The sequence below is a fragment of the Euprymna scolopes genome, chromosome 32 (genome assembly GCF_053919585.1).
Source record: "Euprymna scolopes isolate OS-2025 chromosome 32, ASM5391958v1, whole genome shotgun sequence".
Lineage (NCBI taxonomy): Eukaryota > Metazoa > Mollusca > Cephalopoda > Sepiida > Sepiolidae > Euprymna > Euprymna scolopes.
Genome location: NC_136513.1, coordinates 61009813 through 61026467, shown reverse-complemented (window position 1 = coordinate 61026467; position 16655 = coordinate 61009813). Strand labels below are relative to the sequence as shown.

Below are 16655 nucleotides of genomic sequence, written 5' to 3'. Positions count from 1 at the left end.
AGGAGATATTCAACAAATTAAACGGTCGTAAAGTCTTTTCTAAGGTGGATTTGAGCGACGCATATTTGCAGATCCCCGTCGAGGCAGAATGTTCAAAACTCCTCTGTATAAATACACACAGGGGACTCTACAAGTGTGAAAGGTTAGCTTTTGGAGTCAAGGTCGCACCTGCGATTTTCCAGCAGGTCATGGACACCATGCTGGGTGGCCTCGATTTCGCTTGCGCCTACTTGGATGATATTGTTATAGCCAGTAAATCCACAGATGAGCACCGAAAACACATACATGAAGTTTTTGAAAGAATTGAAAGTTTCGGTTTGAAAGTAAAAGAAGCAAAATATGACTTCCTGATGAAGAAAATACGTTACTTAGGTCACATTATCGATGAAAATGGTAGACACCCCGATCCTGAGAGGGCGGAAGCCATAAAGAACATGCCTGCTCCCAATAACGAGCAAGCACTACAAATATTTTTAGGCCTGGCTAATTTCTACCAAGTCTTCATCAAGAATATGCATGATTTGCGCGTCCCACTAAATGAACTGCTGAAGAAAGAGAAAGCCTGGGACTCGACGCCAGAATGCCAGAAGGTGTTTGAGAAGATCAAAGAGACGTTAACTGCAGATCTTTTTTTGACACACTATGATCCAAGGTTGAGAATAATAGTAGCGTGTGATGCAAGCTCATTTGGTGTGCGAGCTTGCATACTTCGTATAATGCCAGACGGTACTAGGAAACCGATCGCACATGCATCTAGAAGGCTACTAAAGGCTGAAAGACAGTACTCTCAAATTGAAAAAGAAGCCTTGAGTATTATATTCGCTGTGACAAAGTTTCATAGATATTTACACGGCAGAAAATTTACATTGCAGATGAATCATAAGCTGTTAATCACGGTTTTTGGTTCCAAAAAAGGCTTACCGACATATATGGCTAAGAAACTGTTGAGATGGGGTACATTATTACTGAATTATGATTTCACCCTGGAGTACTTGTCTTCGAAACAAATTTGCCATGCGAAGAGCCTATCTAGGCTGATACCATTGAAAAGGGATCCGTTTGAAGATTCCATCATTGCCACTCTTCGGACGGATGGAGAAATAAAAACGATGATGGGCAACACAATCAGAGAACTCCCGGTGTCTCTACCGGAGATTAATTTTGCTTGGTGATGAGGTTTTATTATATGGCGAAAGAGTGGTGATCCCCAAATGTCTCCAAAAACGAATTCTACGGGATTTTCACACAGGACATGAAAAGTTTGATGAGGAGCTATGTTTACTGGCTAAATATGGACAAGGACATCAATGAGAGGATAGACTCGTGCACAGGCTGTGCCCTTGCGGCTAAATCACCACTGATTATGTTTAAACCTTGGCCAAAGATTGACCAGCCATGGTCTAGGGTGCACATCGATTTTGTGGGTCTGCTCGAGGACAATTATTACTTAATCGTAGTCGATAGTTTCACCAAGTGGCCTGAGGTATTGAGGTGCAGAAGACCGACAACTGGAATGACTATAAATTCCTTACATGAACTGTTTCGGTGTAGTCGATTGCATTGTAAGTGATAATGGAACCCAGTGAGTTCAAAAGCGTTTGTGATACGTTTCAAATGAATCATATCACCACTCCCCAATACCATCCCGTCGAATGGGCAAGTGGAACGCTTCGTGGACACTCTTAAAAGCGCACTCAAGGGACCCCCACAGATGAAGCACTTCAACGATTTCTACACATGTATAGGATTACACCCAACCCGGACACACCAACAGCAGTCTCACCTGCAGAAACGATATTTGTGCAGAAAGTGAGATCCATTTTTGACAAGCTCTTACCAAAACAGTCAAGGCCACTAGTGACCACTTATGTACCCAGTAAACGTTTCATATCAGGTGAAAGAGTGTTTTTTTCCCAAAGTTATAAAAACAACACATCTTTCTGGGAGGTGGGTACAATTACTAAGAGAGTCGCTGACACGGTATATATCATCCAAAAACCAACATATACCCACAAACGTCACCAGAACCAACTAAGAAGATGTTGATCAGTTGAAACCAGCGACAGTCCACCATTGGAAGATGAGCCGATAGACACTGTCTTTGAAACTTTTGATATTGAACCTCCTCAATTAACACCTGAACCACGGTGGTCGTTCCGTAAGAGAAAGGTTACCGAGCCATTGATGGTACACCCTAAAAGGAAGAGGTACTGACAGCTTTTGTGAATAAAAAGCTTGGGAGGCGGTGTTGGGCACGCCTCTCCATGGGATTAATGGACTATCTCATGACGTCACTTCCTCTGGCGACGTCACTTCCAGTATCAAGTACCGGTGCACGGCAGTCTGAGATAAGCACATGACCAAGCAGGTCGGGTGCACACACCTAACCATTGAGGAATGGTATTACTCAACTCACTTTGCCTGTAATATGAATGTGAATATATGTTTCGTTCCTAAAAATCCTGTGTTTCTTTCGTTTATTATCATTTAACCCCATAACACTTCTTTTTTATTCTCTGTATCATTTCATGCCTTATTCCTAGCTCTGGTATTTCAGGCTTATTTTCATTATTTTGAGTTATATCCAAGGTGTCCGGGAAATATTTTGAATACATATTTTCTCTTCCGTCTTCAATGTTTATATCCTGTTTGTTTTTGTTGGAGATGGATCGTCCTACCGGATGCCAGACTTTCACTCACTATTTAAAAACCCAGAACCGAGAGATCTTTTTTAGGATTCTTACCGTCCCTTTAAACACAGTCTTCGAGAAGAAGGGATTCATTGATCTTTTGGGATAGAATGTCATCCGCTGTTTTATTCCACTTGGCAAACTTAGAATAGTTGCTGCAAAACATCTACGACTGTGCAACAAAGCATGACTTTTCGACCTCTTATATTTCTTTTTTATTTCTGCACATGATAGATATAACGGACAATAACTTTTTATTAAGGTTTCATCACTGCCCCTGGTTGGTCTTTGTCATGTCTGGAGGAAAACTTGCAGAATCTTAATGTTATTCATCTTTTTTATCAGTTACTTGTTATTTATTATTTAAAGCTGTACTCTAGTAATAAAGCAGGTGATCTTATCCTTAATCCGAGGCATGTATTGGATGATCTGAAAGTGTGCTGCACCATTTTAAAAAAGAATGATCTGACGAATCCTTGCAAAGAGAAACCAAAGACATCCGAGGAATTCAATTTCTGTGATTGGTATAATGTGTGCCAATTGATTTTGGAAAGATTTTAACTTAAATGCATTCATTTTTTTTTTTTGATTATCAAAATGTGCAGATTTCATTCTTGGAAAAACGAAACTAAGTTTGTTCTATTCATTTTCTTTTTAATTATAAATATTTCCCTGTTTATCAAGTCTACCTTATGTCGTTTCAGCAAAGAAGAAGTCTGTCTTTTTCGAGTGGAGATCTTTAGTGTTGGCCTTGGCGGCCGGCATTTCCATTGCCATCTTGATTGCAGCATTTATTTATCGACGGAAACACGTGAAGAATTTGCTCCGACTAAACGAACTACACACGATGCCCACGTCGCACATTTATTATGAGCAACCAGTTGAAAGGTAAAGCAATCACCTTTTATCGTTTGCAGGTTGGTTGGACAATTTGAATTTATCCGGTACAAACGAGTTTATATATATGATTTGAAATTTCGGTAAATTGACTATCTTTGGAGTTTTTTAAAACTTTCTTGACTTGATTTTGATAATGATTAGAAGAATCCTTTATTAGTATATGGGTAAGTCCCCATAACACCCTATTCCAAGCTTTCTTTTGATCTATAGTTAAAAGATTCATGAACCTCCTGTTGAAAGTTTCATATATCGTCTCAATGTAAATAATGTACACGATATTTCTGAGATTTGTAGAAAAGTTTTTCTACTGGATCATACATTTCTTAGGCTAAGCCCTCGCAAAGTTCCTTCTACAATTTCGTTATATTTGGCAATAGTTTTTCAAATACGGCTATTATTTTTGCTAGCATATACTCTGCTGGAGATACTGGGTTAGGTCTTATCCTATGGACTTATACTGTGGAAACTATTGCAGTTCCGTATCTGTAGGTGTGCCACATGCTTTTTTAAATGTCGATGAAGCGTTCTGCATGCCCGTTTGATTGTGGGTGGTACTAGGAAGTATTAGAAACTCTCCACAGAACTACTACATATACGTAAATTGAGTCTCATTGTCACTAAGCAGAAGACAACTTCAAACCGGGTAAATAATGCATGGGCAACTAACGCTGGTTCCTCCCTTAAGGCTTGAATTTACAAATATCCGCTTAGAACTAATTTAGATGATGCTGAATCATTTCCTCTAGCAAATTCTCTGGATATATTAGCGCCAAGTGAAACTAACCACTTTAACATGCCTAGTTATCTCCCACTTTGCCGTAAGAACTCAGACAGGCATATGCACGAATTTGGAGTCTATATTCGAAACACTTATCCCTTAGACTAGAGAATCAAAACTAGAATGATACGACCAGGCTGTTTATCTGCTTTAAACTAAACCTGAATCATAGTGTTAACTACTTATATTTTCTCCGCCGCTCTCCAGAACTACACCCTAATCAACCACGTCTCTGACAGCATAGACAAACACACTCCCTAGATACTAGTGCCCAAGTACATGCATTTGGTGACTTTAATGTCTACCACAGTAATTGGCTTGGTTTCTCTACTTACACAGACGCAACTGGTAGCATAACACATAACTTCTCTATATCTAATTCCCTATCACAGACAATTACGTTTCTGACTTGTCTTCTAGATCGACAGGACCAACAAGCCTCACTTCTAGATCTATTTCTGACCACAGTTCCCGATGATTGTGTAACAAATGCCCATAGCCCGCTCGGGAATGCTGATCACGTTGTGATAATAGTAGAAATCACCATAAACTCTCGGCCTGAAGCTTAAGAACCATAAAAACGTTCCACGGAGTTGTATCTTTTCTCTTTCTATGGAATAGTGTGAAAATGAGCAATTGAAGCACACGTTTCTACACAGAATTATGTTATCAAACACATCTTTCCACAACGGTTCATCTCTGATTGTACAACTGCCATCGTTCAAAGGCAGCAGGCATTCCGCAGATTTATCCAACATAAGTCCAATACAAATAGGCAAAAGTTTGCAGAAGCTAGAAATAACTGTAAGAAAGAAATAGTCGAAGCCAAGAGTAGGCATTCTGAAGTCATCAGAAAATGCATCAAGTTGCAGAAACTAGGAACTCGTGATTTCTTTCTATAACAATATAGTAAATAATGAATAATTGACAATTTCCCCACTATCTTGAGATTGATTGAGATTGTCAGACTGACTTCCTCATCTTGGTTGTTTTTGTCACAACGTTTCGGCCGTTTTGCCCTCCGGCCTTACAGACAATTACCAACCTTGAGATTGTTTGCACAGCAACTGAAAAGGCTAATCTGCTTGCCCAACGTTTTACCCCCAACTCCACTTTAAACCCAGCAGGCCACCCCCTCCCAAATTTCCCTTTGCAGACAACAGCCACACTTAATGACCTGAAAATCACTCTTCCATTGTTTGTGATGCCATAATAAATCTGGACACCTCAAAATCACGTAGGCTCGATCTCATCCATGCTATACTATTAAAAAAAGAATGCTTCTTTTAGGTTGCTCCGGTTCTCTTCAAGCTCTACAATAAATGCCTTAACGAATCTTGTTTTTTTTTTACACGGTAGTCACCACTTAACAAGACCCGGAAGCCACTCGGGGATAAGGGTTATTGCATGTACAGTCATCAATGGGATAATATTGCGTTAATCATTAGTAATGGAGATTTGATAACATGTCTTACTTAAGGGGGCGGTTTATCAGGAATTTGTTTATGTTAGACTTGAAGACATCCAAGTTGTTGTCAGGTGGGACACAGAAAAACGGAACAGAGTTCCACAGGCGTGTACTTCTAAGAAAGAAGCTTTGTTCATAGAATCTATGTTTTTATTTAGGCACAGATAACGAGTGGAGAAAATTATTGATGGTGGTTTCAGCTAGACGGGTGTTTTTCGTGAAAGATTGGTGAGGGGGAACCAGAGATTGGAGCTCAGACGAGCACTGGCCATGGAAATAACGATAAAACAAAGCCAGGCTCGCAACGTCGCTTCTGTGGGAGAGAGGATGCAGGGGAGAGAAAAGGGCATCTCCCACTAAGACATGAAGCCTATTTTGTACTCTGTCAAGATAGGATAGGCTGTTTTTAGCAGCTCCTGTCCAGATGTAGCAGCAGTACTCCATCCTTGGACGTATTTGGCTTTTATATAGATAGAGAATTGCATCAGTTAGAAAATTGCTTCTGTTGTTGAAGCAAGTTCTCAAACAGCTGTGCGTGCATTGTCTTCGACTAAGGCTCTTAGTGTGTTGTAAACATTCAATGACCGACCACTACGTTCATCAACTTCAAAACTCTCGTAAAACTTTCTTAAACCACCATTGTGTTGTGTGTTCATTAGTGGTTCCTGGGCCAAACGCTTCGTTGATATCGCGAGCTGTTTCAGCAGCTTTTTTGTCAAGCTTGAATTGAAATAAGAATATTCTTCCATCTTGTATTCAACATTCTGAACAGAAAACATAATTACTGTAAAACGATTGTAATTTAAAAGATTATATAGAACGAAAAACGTTCTTTAAAATGATATATACAGTAAAGGTATTATAACGATAGTTTATTTTAAAATATATCATTTGAAATCAAAATATAAATTTCTGCAAGAACTTTCTTCTCAACCTGACAGAAAAAAAGACGAGTTCATAGTAAGAGGGCGACAGGTAACTCCTCTCTTTCTCTGTTTTTCAATCTCTCTAGTTGACATTAACGACTGAAAATATATTCTTTTAAAATTTAACGATTGTTTTAATTCCGGAGAAAAAATTTGCATTGTTTTCAATGTTTACTTCCCGACGTTACTTTAGAGGAACTGGCATGATTTTCAAAAGGTTGCCATCCATTTCTAAATTCTAAATTGATTTTATTAAATGTTATTGCGTAAATATTACTATAAACAAATGTAAATATTTATATACTTATATTATTAAATGTTTATATTTATATTATTAAATGTCAATATTTATATATTTATATCATTAAATGTTAATATTTATATATTTATATTATCAAATGTTTATATTCATATATTAATGCTACTAAAAGTTTAATATTTATATATTTATATAATTAAATGTAATATTAATATATTTATATTATAAAATGTTAATATTTATATATTAATACTATTAAATGTTAATATTTATATTTCTATATAATCAAATGTTAACATTTATATATTTATAATATTAAATGGTAATATTTATATGTGAATATTATCGAATGTAAATATTTATATATTAATGCGATTAAATGTTAATATTTATATGTAAATATCATTAAATGTAAATATTTATATATTTATATTATTAACTGTTAATATTTATATATTTATATTATTAAATGTAAATATTTATATACTTATATTATTAAATGCAAATATTTATATACTTATATTTTTAATTGTAAATATTTATGTATTTATATTAGTAAATGTTATTATGTTTATATTAGTAAATGTAATTTAATAATATTATCAAATTTTTATATTTATATATTAATGCTAGTAAAAGTTTAATATTTATATATTTATATAATTAAATGTAATATTCATATATTTATATTATTAAATGTTAATATTTATATATTAATACTATTAAATGTTAATATTTATATTTTTGTGTAATCAAATGTTAACATTTATATATTTATAATATCAAATAGTAATATTTGTATTGAAATATTATCAAATGTAAATATTTATATATTAATGCTATTAAATGTTAATATTTATATATTTATAATATAAAATATTAATATTTATATATTTATAATGTTAAATATTAATATTTATAGATTTATAATATGAAATGTAATATTTATATATTAATATTATCAAATTTTAATATTTATATATTTATAATATTAAATGGTAATATTTATATATTAATATTATCAAATGTTAATATTTTTATATTTATGCTATTACATTTGGATATTTATATATTTATATTACCAAATGTAAATATTTATATATTTATAGTATTATATGTTAATATTTATATATTAATATTATTACGTGGTTAATATTTATATAGTAATATAATTGGATGTTAAAATTAATATATTTATAATATTCAATGTTAATATTTATATGTTTATATTATCAAATGTTAATATTAATATATTAATATTATTAAATGTTAATACATATACATTTATATTATTAAATGTTAATATTTATATATTTATATTGTTAACTTATTATATTTCTATATTAATATTATCAAATAGTAATATTTATATATTCATATAATTCACGTTAATATTTATATATTTATTACGAGCTGTACCCGGCCACGCGTTGCTGTGGCTCAGTTTGTTAAAATGGAACACATGTGAAAGTAGAGAAAAGTTTGATTCTTTTTTTCAAGAGAATGTACAAATTATTTTTTTTTTTTAACAGATGTTAAGAAAATAAACAGAAAAATACTTCCATCATTAATTATGCAAAAAAATAAATAAAATGTTGATTTAGTGTTTCAATATGCTTATAAATTACGATAAAACTTGCTGAGTATGCACTGTTTTACGGTTGTTGTAAAAATGGAACGGAAACTTAAATTTCGCTTCATTTTAATCTTTCTTAATTTTTTAATTGTCCCCCCCCAACGAATATAATCAAAACAGTAACATTCAACAATTGTACTTTATGTATATAAAACACAAAATGGGTGTTTGTATTACTGTACACATAGATTCGAAAAAGTTGTCAAAAAAAACAAAAACAAATATATAACAAATAAATGTTATCAAAGCCAAGATAAGTTACTTTTCTGCTAAACTGGATATATATATTTTTCGTGTTTTTATTCAATGTAACATATTTATTCAGCTCGAAAACCATACAGTGTTTACCGATGTATTCGAAAATTCAAGATGGCGTCTCACACCCTCTTTAACACCGTAAGTATAGAAAAAGGTGTTATAAATAAAAAACTATACAAAATTTATAACATCTTTTCCCACACTTACCGTGTTAAAGAGAGAATCAGACGCCATCTTGAATGTTCCAATACATCGGTAAACAGTGTATGGTTTTCGAGCTGAATAAACATGTTACATTGAATAAAAACACGAAAAATATATCCAGTTTAGTAGAAAAGTAACTTATCTTGCCTTTGATAACATTTATTTGTTATATATTTCTTTTTGGACAACTTTTTCGAATCTATGTGTAGAGTAATACAAACCCCACAAAATATTTATTAAACAAAGAATTTAAAAAAAAAAAAAAAAGTTTATAACGAAAGGGAAATAGTCGCTAGATTTTTAACTAATCGTCTGAAATTTTCCAAAATCGCTAATTCTCCCCCCCAAAAAACTCCATAATGTTCCGTGTTTTCTCACTATGGGTTTGTATTACTGTACACATAGATTCGAAAAAGTTGTCAAAAAACAAATATGTAACAAATAAATGTTATCAAAGGCAAGATAAGTTACTCTTCTACCTAACTTGATATATTTTTCGTGTTTTTATTTAATGTAACATGTTTATTCAGCTCGAAAACTATATAGTGTTTACCGATGTATTGGAACATTGAAGATGTAGTCTGATTCTCTCTTTAACACGGTAAGTTTGGGAAAAGATGCTATAAATAAAAACCTAATAAAATACTGTTAAAAACTCGCTCAATACATGTTAATGTGACATAGGTTGACATATATTCGGCGTGTTTTTAATAGTATTTTGTATAGTTTTTTATTTATAGCACCTTTTTCTATACTTACGGTGTTAAAGAGGGTGTGAGACGCCATCTTGAATTTTCGAATACATCGGAAAATACTGTATGGTTATGTATGTTACATTGAATAAAAACACGAAAAATATATCCAGTTTGGCAGAAAAGTAACTTATCTTGGTTTTGATAACATTTATTTGTTATATATTTGTTTTTTTTAATGGCCCCCCCAGCTAAAATGTACTTGGAAAAATCGATTTTATAGTGAGATTTAAGAATGGTTAGTCGAAAAAAAAAGGTGAAAAACAAAACAAATAAGCAATAAATAATTATGACCAAAGGCAATAAATGCTACTTTTGTTTACTTACATGAATCAGTTTACTTTATGTTTGAAAGTATTTTAAATGGGTTTTTTTAGATAAATTCTAACCGGTGGTCGGTTTTAAATGTCTCCTGTGAACGGTCTGGAACGGTGTAAGTGATTGGCGGTGGTAGGATGAATTTGTTAGAGAGAGTTTACTTTACTACTTCCATTAAATGTAACCGATTTTTACAGTGGACTCTCACAAGACAGAATATAGGAAACTCTGATCAGCGAGATACTGGATATGTAATAACCCTATAACATACGGCAGATGTCGTGATTCAGTTTGTGAATGATACGGCTGCACCAAATGTATACAGGTGCAGTCCTATAAACGTCAAAGTCGGAGGGGAAAAAATGAGTTCATTTTATATTTATAGAAGAAGAAGAAGATAGATAGATAGATAGATAGATAGAAAGATAGATAGAAGAAGACTAGATAGAAGAAAGAAAGAATAGATAGAAGATATTAAATGTTAATATTTTTATATTAATATTATTAAATGTCAATATTTATATATAAATATTATTAAATTTAAATATTAATATATTAATATTATTAAATGTTAATATTTATCTATTTATATTATGAAATCAAAATATTTATATATTAATACAACCATTTCAGACAGACACAGACGAACAGATAGACAGCCGGACACGTTCACTTTTATAGATATATTGATTATTAAGTAGTAATATTTATATATTTATATTATTGATTTTTTTAATATTTATATATTTATAATATTAAATGTCAATATTTATATATTTATATAATTAACGATTAAATTTATACATTTATATTATTAAATGTTAATATTTATATATCTATACTATTACATGTTAATATTTATATATTTTATTATGAAATGTTAATATTTACATATTAATATAATTACATTTTTAATTTATATATTTATATTATAAAATGTTAATTTATACATTTATATTATCAAATGTTGATATCTATATATTAATATTATCAAATGTTAATATTTGTATAGTGATGCTATTAAATGTAAATATTTATATATTTATATAATTAAATGTAAATATTTATATATTAATATTATCAAATGTTAATATTCATATATTAATGCTATTAAATGCCAATATTTATATATTTATATTATTTAATGTAAATATTTATATATTTATATTTTTAAATGTTTATATTTATATATTTGTATTATAAAATGTTAATATTTATATATTAATATTATTAAATGTTAATATTTATATTTTTATATAATCAAATGTTAACATTTATATATTTATAATATTAAATGGTAATATTTGTATATGAGTATTATTAAATGTAAATATTTATATATTAATGCTATTAAATGTTAATATTTATATATTTATAATATAAAATATTAATATTTATAGATTATAATATTAAATATTAATATTTACAGATTTATAATATGAAATGTAATATTTATATATTAATATTATCAAATTTTAATATTTATATATTAATATTATTAAATGTTAATATTTATATATTAATAATATTAATTGATAATATTTCTATATTCGTATTATCAACTAGTAATATTTATATATTCATATAATTAACGTTAATATGGATATATTTATAATATTAAAAGTTGATATTTTTATATTAATATTATTAAATCTTTATATTTATATATAAATATTATTAAATGTAAATATATATATTAATATTATTAAATGTTAATATTTATCTATTTATATTATGAAATCAAAATATTTTTATATTAATACTACCATTTCAGACAGACACAGACAGACAGATAGGCAGACAGACACGTTCACTTTTATAGATATATTGATTATTAAATAGTAATATTTACATATATATTATTCAATCGTAATATTTATATATTTATATTATTAATTATTATTGTTTTTATATTATATTCACAAATGTAAATATTGTATGTTTATATTGCTAAATGTGTATATTTATATATTTAAATCATTAAATGTTAATATTTATATTATCCTCAATAAACACTGGAAATTAGCGTTTATATATGGTGTTAACATCATCATACCTTGAACAGTTTAAACTGTTTATTAAAAACATGCAAATATATCTTTTTAAACATGATTGTTAACTTCCGTCTACTAACTGATTAGATATTTGGTAAAAGTTGAACGCTCACTGACTTGAAATGGACAGCATCATGTTTTGTCTTGATCTGTGACATCATTAGTCTTTGCGCGAAAGAGCAGGAACAAAATGTTTTAAATAATAATAATAGAATAGAATAACAATAACAAAGACTTTCGCTGGCGAGGACTACTATTGACCGTAACCAGTTATACAGTCCTTTTAAAATTTTCATCTCTATTTTTCTCGTTATGTACTGATTAGTTGTTAATGAAACCTATATGAAATATGTTCCTTATTAAATTTGAAATATTTTCGTTTCTGAAAGAAGTTTAAAAAACTTTAACCTAAAAAAGTTATTTTAAAATTTTTGTTAAAACAAATTCAGATTTTTCTCATTATTCAGACCTGTATTACAAAGAGGGAGTTAAAAAAATGAGTTGTGGTGTGAGAAGAAATACAAACTTAAAATATTCAGACCTGTAATAATACAAAGAGGGGGTTGCAAAAATGAGTTGTGGTGTGAGGAGAAATACACACTGAAATAGAGAGAAGGAGAGTTTTAAAATATAATCTTAAAAAGATAAGACACAAGTTAGAAAAGCATTTCATCCAAGGCATGAAAATTGTTAAACAAAATGTTTTTACTATAGGCTTTAAAAATAAAGGTACAAGATTCAATTTGAAATTTATTTATCTTCACAGAGCACTTTTATAAATTTTACAAAGTAAGGTATAAAAATTTAATTTAAATTGAATCAAAGAATTACTTGGATTTATTTTATGTAATGCACATTTTGTTGTAATCTAAAAACATTATCTTTCATCTAACAATTAATGATATAGATATAAAATTTTCAATGATTTTTTTAAAAAGTGCAACAGAATGTACATTACATAAAATAAATCCAAGGTAATTTTTTGATTCAATTTAAATTAATGTTTCTGTTTCTACGAACATTTTATTCATTTATTTCTTTTCTCTTTCCGTTTTTCCTCTTCCTACTGCAAGTTTAACGTCGTTTCTTTCTTTGTAATACAGCCGGATTTTTTGAACACTAAAAAAACAAAACAAAAATAAATTACATGGATTCATTTCTTCTTCTTCCGTTTATTTGCACTTTGTTTGCTGTCTTTCCAATCTTTTTTTATTTTTTAAAATAAAAACATATCACACATCATTTCCGTTACATTTCGCTTTGTTCGATGCGTTTCTCTCGATTTCCATCGTTTATATTTTTTAATTAATTATTTTTTTTTTCAAGTTTTCCCTTAGAGGCGGCACTAGAAACCCATTTTTTTTATTCTTCTTCCTTTTTTTCCTTCTTTTTTTGGGTTGGAAACGTTCGTCTCACGTTCGTATATAACAACATATTTGCTGGGTAGATTTCGAGGTGCTAAAACAGCGGGGATGGGGATTCTTCCATTACACCAACTTGAGCCACAGCAATAAATAAGTGCCAAGGTACAGCTAGTATATATATATAATAATCATTATAGGAAATAATTATATACATATATATATATATATACATATATATATATATATATATATATATATATATATATATATATATATATATATATATATACTTCTATACATTCGCTTTTCTTTTGTGTGTATTGATATTCATATTAAAACCCCTCTTTTCTATCAGTATTTATTTGCTTTCCCACCAAAGCAAAATGTGACACGAGGTCGTTTTTAATGTGGGGTTAAAACAGCCCCCTGAAAAAAAGGCAAAAGGGCACTCTGGTTGGGACCAAAAATAATAATTGTCCCAGTATAGAGGGTTCCTCTCCATTGACCGTGACAATTACCTTAAGTGCAGCATCTGCAGAAGAGATACTACACTTTGATCCCAGCCCGAAGGCCAAGAACAACAGTTTGTTTATGTATTTACTTGCTTCCCCTCGAAAGCAAATTAGACACAAGGTCATTTTAATGTGGGGTTAAACTAGCTCCCCTAAAACAAGGGTAAAAAGGGGAAACTCTGGCAGCATCCGAAAAAATAGTAATTGTCTCAGTATGGAGGGTTTCCCCTACATTGACCAAGGACCAATTAACTTACGTGCAGCATCCGCAGAACAGATGCTACACTTTGATCCCGCCCCAAAGGCCAAGAACAAACAGGGTATTTAGTGCTTGGCCCCGGGCCTGGCATTATCTACTCCCAGGCCTTCATTTGGGGTCCAAGACACTTAGGCATGGATCCGGTAGGGGGAAGTGGAGGTCGATGTTCATTCTAAACTAAGAACTAGGTCTTTGAGAAGACTTTATTAAGTTCCCTACACCATAACCATAATACCTCATTCTTACCATGGAGTTTATCTACTTAAAATCTTCCCAGCATATGAGTCGGCTTTATATACACTCTGAAAAATGAATATTTACATGTTAACAAAACAAAATTGTACGTACAAACAAAAGGATTTTTTTAAAAACTAACTGAGGTATGATATGATGGAGAGGGGGGCAAAATAAGTTACACCCAAAAAGAAAGAAAAATAAAATAACTAAACAAAATGCCATGGGGGCGGATTAGTAAAGGGTGCTCCCAACCTACTTCTGTATATGGAGCGCCCACTGTCCTCTTATCCCAAAAGTCGAAAGCAAGCAGGTCGTTCCCTAGTGGGGAGTGGGGGACTAGGGATGGTATTTCGAAAACAAATTAGACAGGCCTGGGTGATATATGGAATGGACGGCGTCTTCCAAGATAAATGTAGGTATGGGGCAACAGACCGGGGACAAAACAAAGGGTGGACTGGACATCTTTGGAGCTCTCCTAGTGCCGATGAAAAATAATATCGGGGACAGGATCAACTATCATACTTGCCCTTGTCTAGCACCTAATGAAGTATTTTCCCCTCGAAGTGTTTACAACCTAACTAACCCAACTCTAAAACTTTGCTCGGGGCTGGGTTCCGTAGAACCTTACCACCGCCTAACTAATACTACTAGGGTGGGAAAAACAAATTCAAACCTAGCATATCGTCAGATGCACAAACTAGTGATGTGCACCCATCTCCTATCAAAGTCTATGCAATGTAATCTTTTCCAATCGCATCTGATCTTTACTTTAAGCTGATGCTTAAAGTAAGTGACCAGATTCCGATCTGAAACAGATTCAACCCCATAGACAATGTTAAGACGTGTAACCCACGTCACTAACCTAGCTACAGCTAGGTTTGCGAGAAACACCAACCGTTTCTCCTCAGTAAACGGCGGGTCCATGTTGTCGACGATGTATGCCAAATCAAGTGGCACCAACCACTCTGGGTCGGTGTGAGCCATTACCTCCCGAATGTACTCTCAGAGACTCCGAACTCCACTGCAAAGAAAAAAGGCGTGATCCCTTGTTTTATCTTCATCCTCCTCGCAGCTGGGGCAAAAGGGAACGTATTCATCCCTCCTGCAGTCCCCAAAATGCAAAAAATTGGCAGCGCATTCTGGACAAGCCTCCCTGTTAAAGAGAATTCTGAATTATTTAAAAAGCTTCTAGCTGGCACCCAAATCCACTGAGAGAGGACGTCCTCCCTCGACATGTGCAGCCGCTCAACCAGCGGATTTTTTGCAGTACCCACCACTAAATCCTGACATAGCCTCCTCCTAGGCCGTACAAGGTCACTGGACCCTGGCAATGCCCTAAGGGCGGCTCGGCATCTGGAGAGGAAGTGCCGTTCCCCCACCGGTCTTCTGCGATCTTCAGCGGCAGGGGAGGATATGAGCTGTGGAAAGGCTTTCTCCACAACTGGTACCCAGTGCAATTCCTCAAGCAGTGTCCGACTCAGGAATGCCAATCTTTCCGCGAATTTATGACTTAATAAGTTAGACATTGCACAGCTCCCTTTCTGTGTACAGACCTGTCTACAGACATACAGCTTTCCCGCTTTCCAAAGAAGTTTGAAAAGAAGTTGCTCTAAAGCCTTACAGCGGTCCGCAGGTAGGGGAAGTACTGACAAGTGGTAAAGGATCAGCGGAAAGACGTAACTTGTACATGCCTCCGCACGACCCTTCAGGTATAAACCCCTGTGAATCCAAGTTCTTACTAACGATTCGACCTTCGTCTGTACTTCCAACCAATTTTTGTCCAGCTGGAGTTCAGGCCCGAACCACACTCCGAGAATTCTTACCGGGCCATCCGTCCAGCCAAACTCACCTGAAAGCGAGTTTACCCCGGTACAGGCGTCCAACCGCAGGCCAACGGACTTGCTGCGATTGACTATGGCCCCTGTGGCTTCTTCATACTCAGCGACCACCTCCATCACCGCTTTAATAGCGATCCTTCGCCCAACGAAACCGGTGACATCATCAGCGTAAGCGAACACCCTGGCGAATTTGCCGCCAGGT

General features: G+C 32.7%; 1 protein-coding gene across 4 annotated transcripts in view; it reads left to right on the top strand.

The window, feature by feature from the left end:
* Positions 1-16655, top strand: part of LOC145256383 (uncharacterized) — a 1175042-nt gene that overhangs the window by 608269 nt on the left and 550118 nt on the right. For all 4 annotated transcript variants that reach the window (XM_080115220.1, XM_080115219.1, XM_080115221.1 and 1 more), the window contains one exon: positions 3395-3578. In XM_080115220.1, the coding sequence (XP_079971346.1) occupies positions 3395-3578 (184 nt within the window). The remainder of the gene's footprint in view (positions 1-3394; positions 3579-16655) is intronic.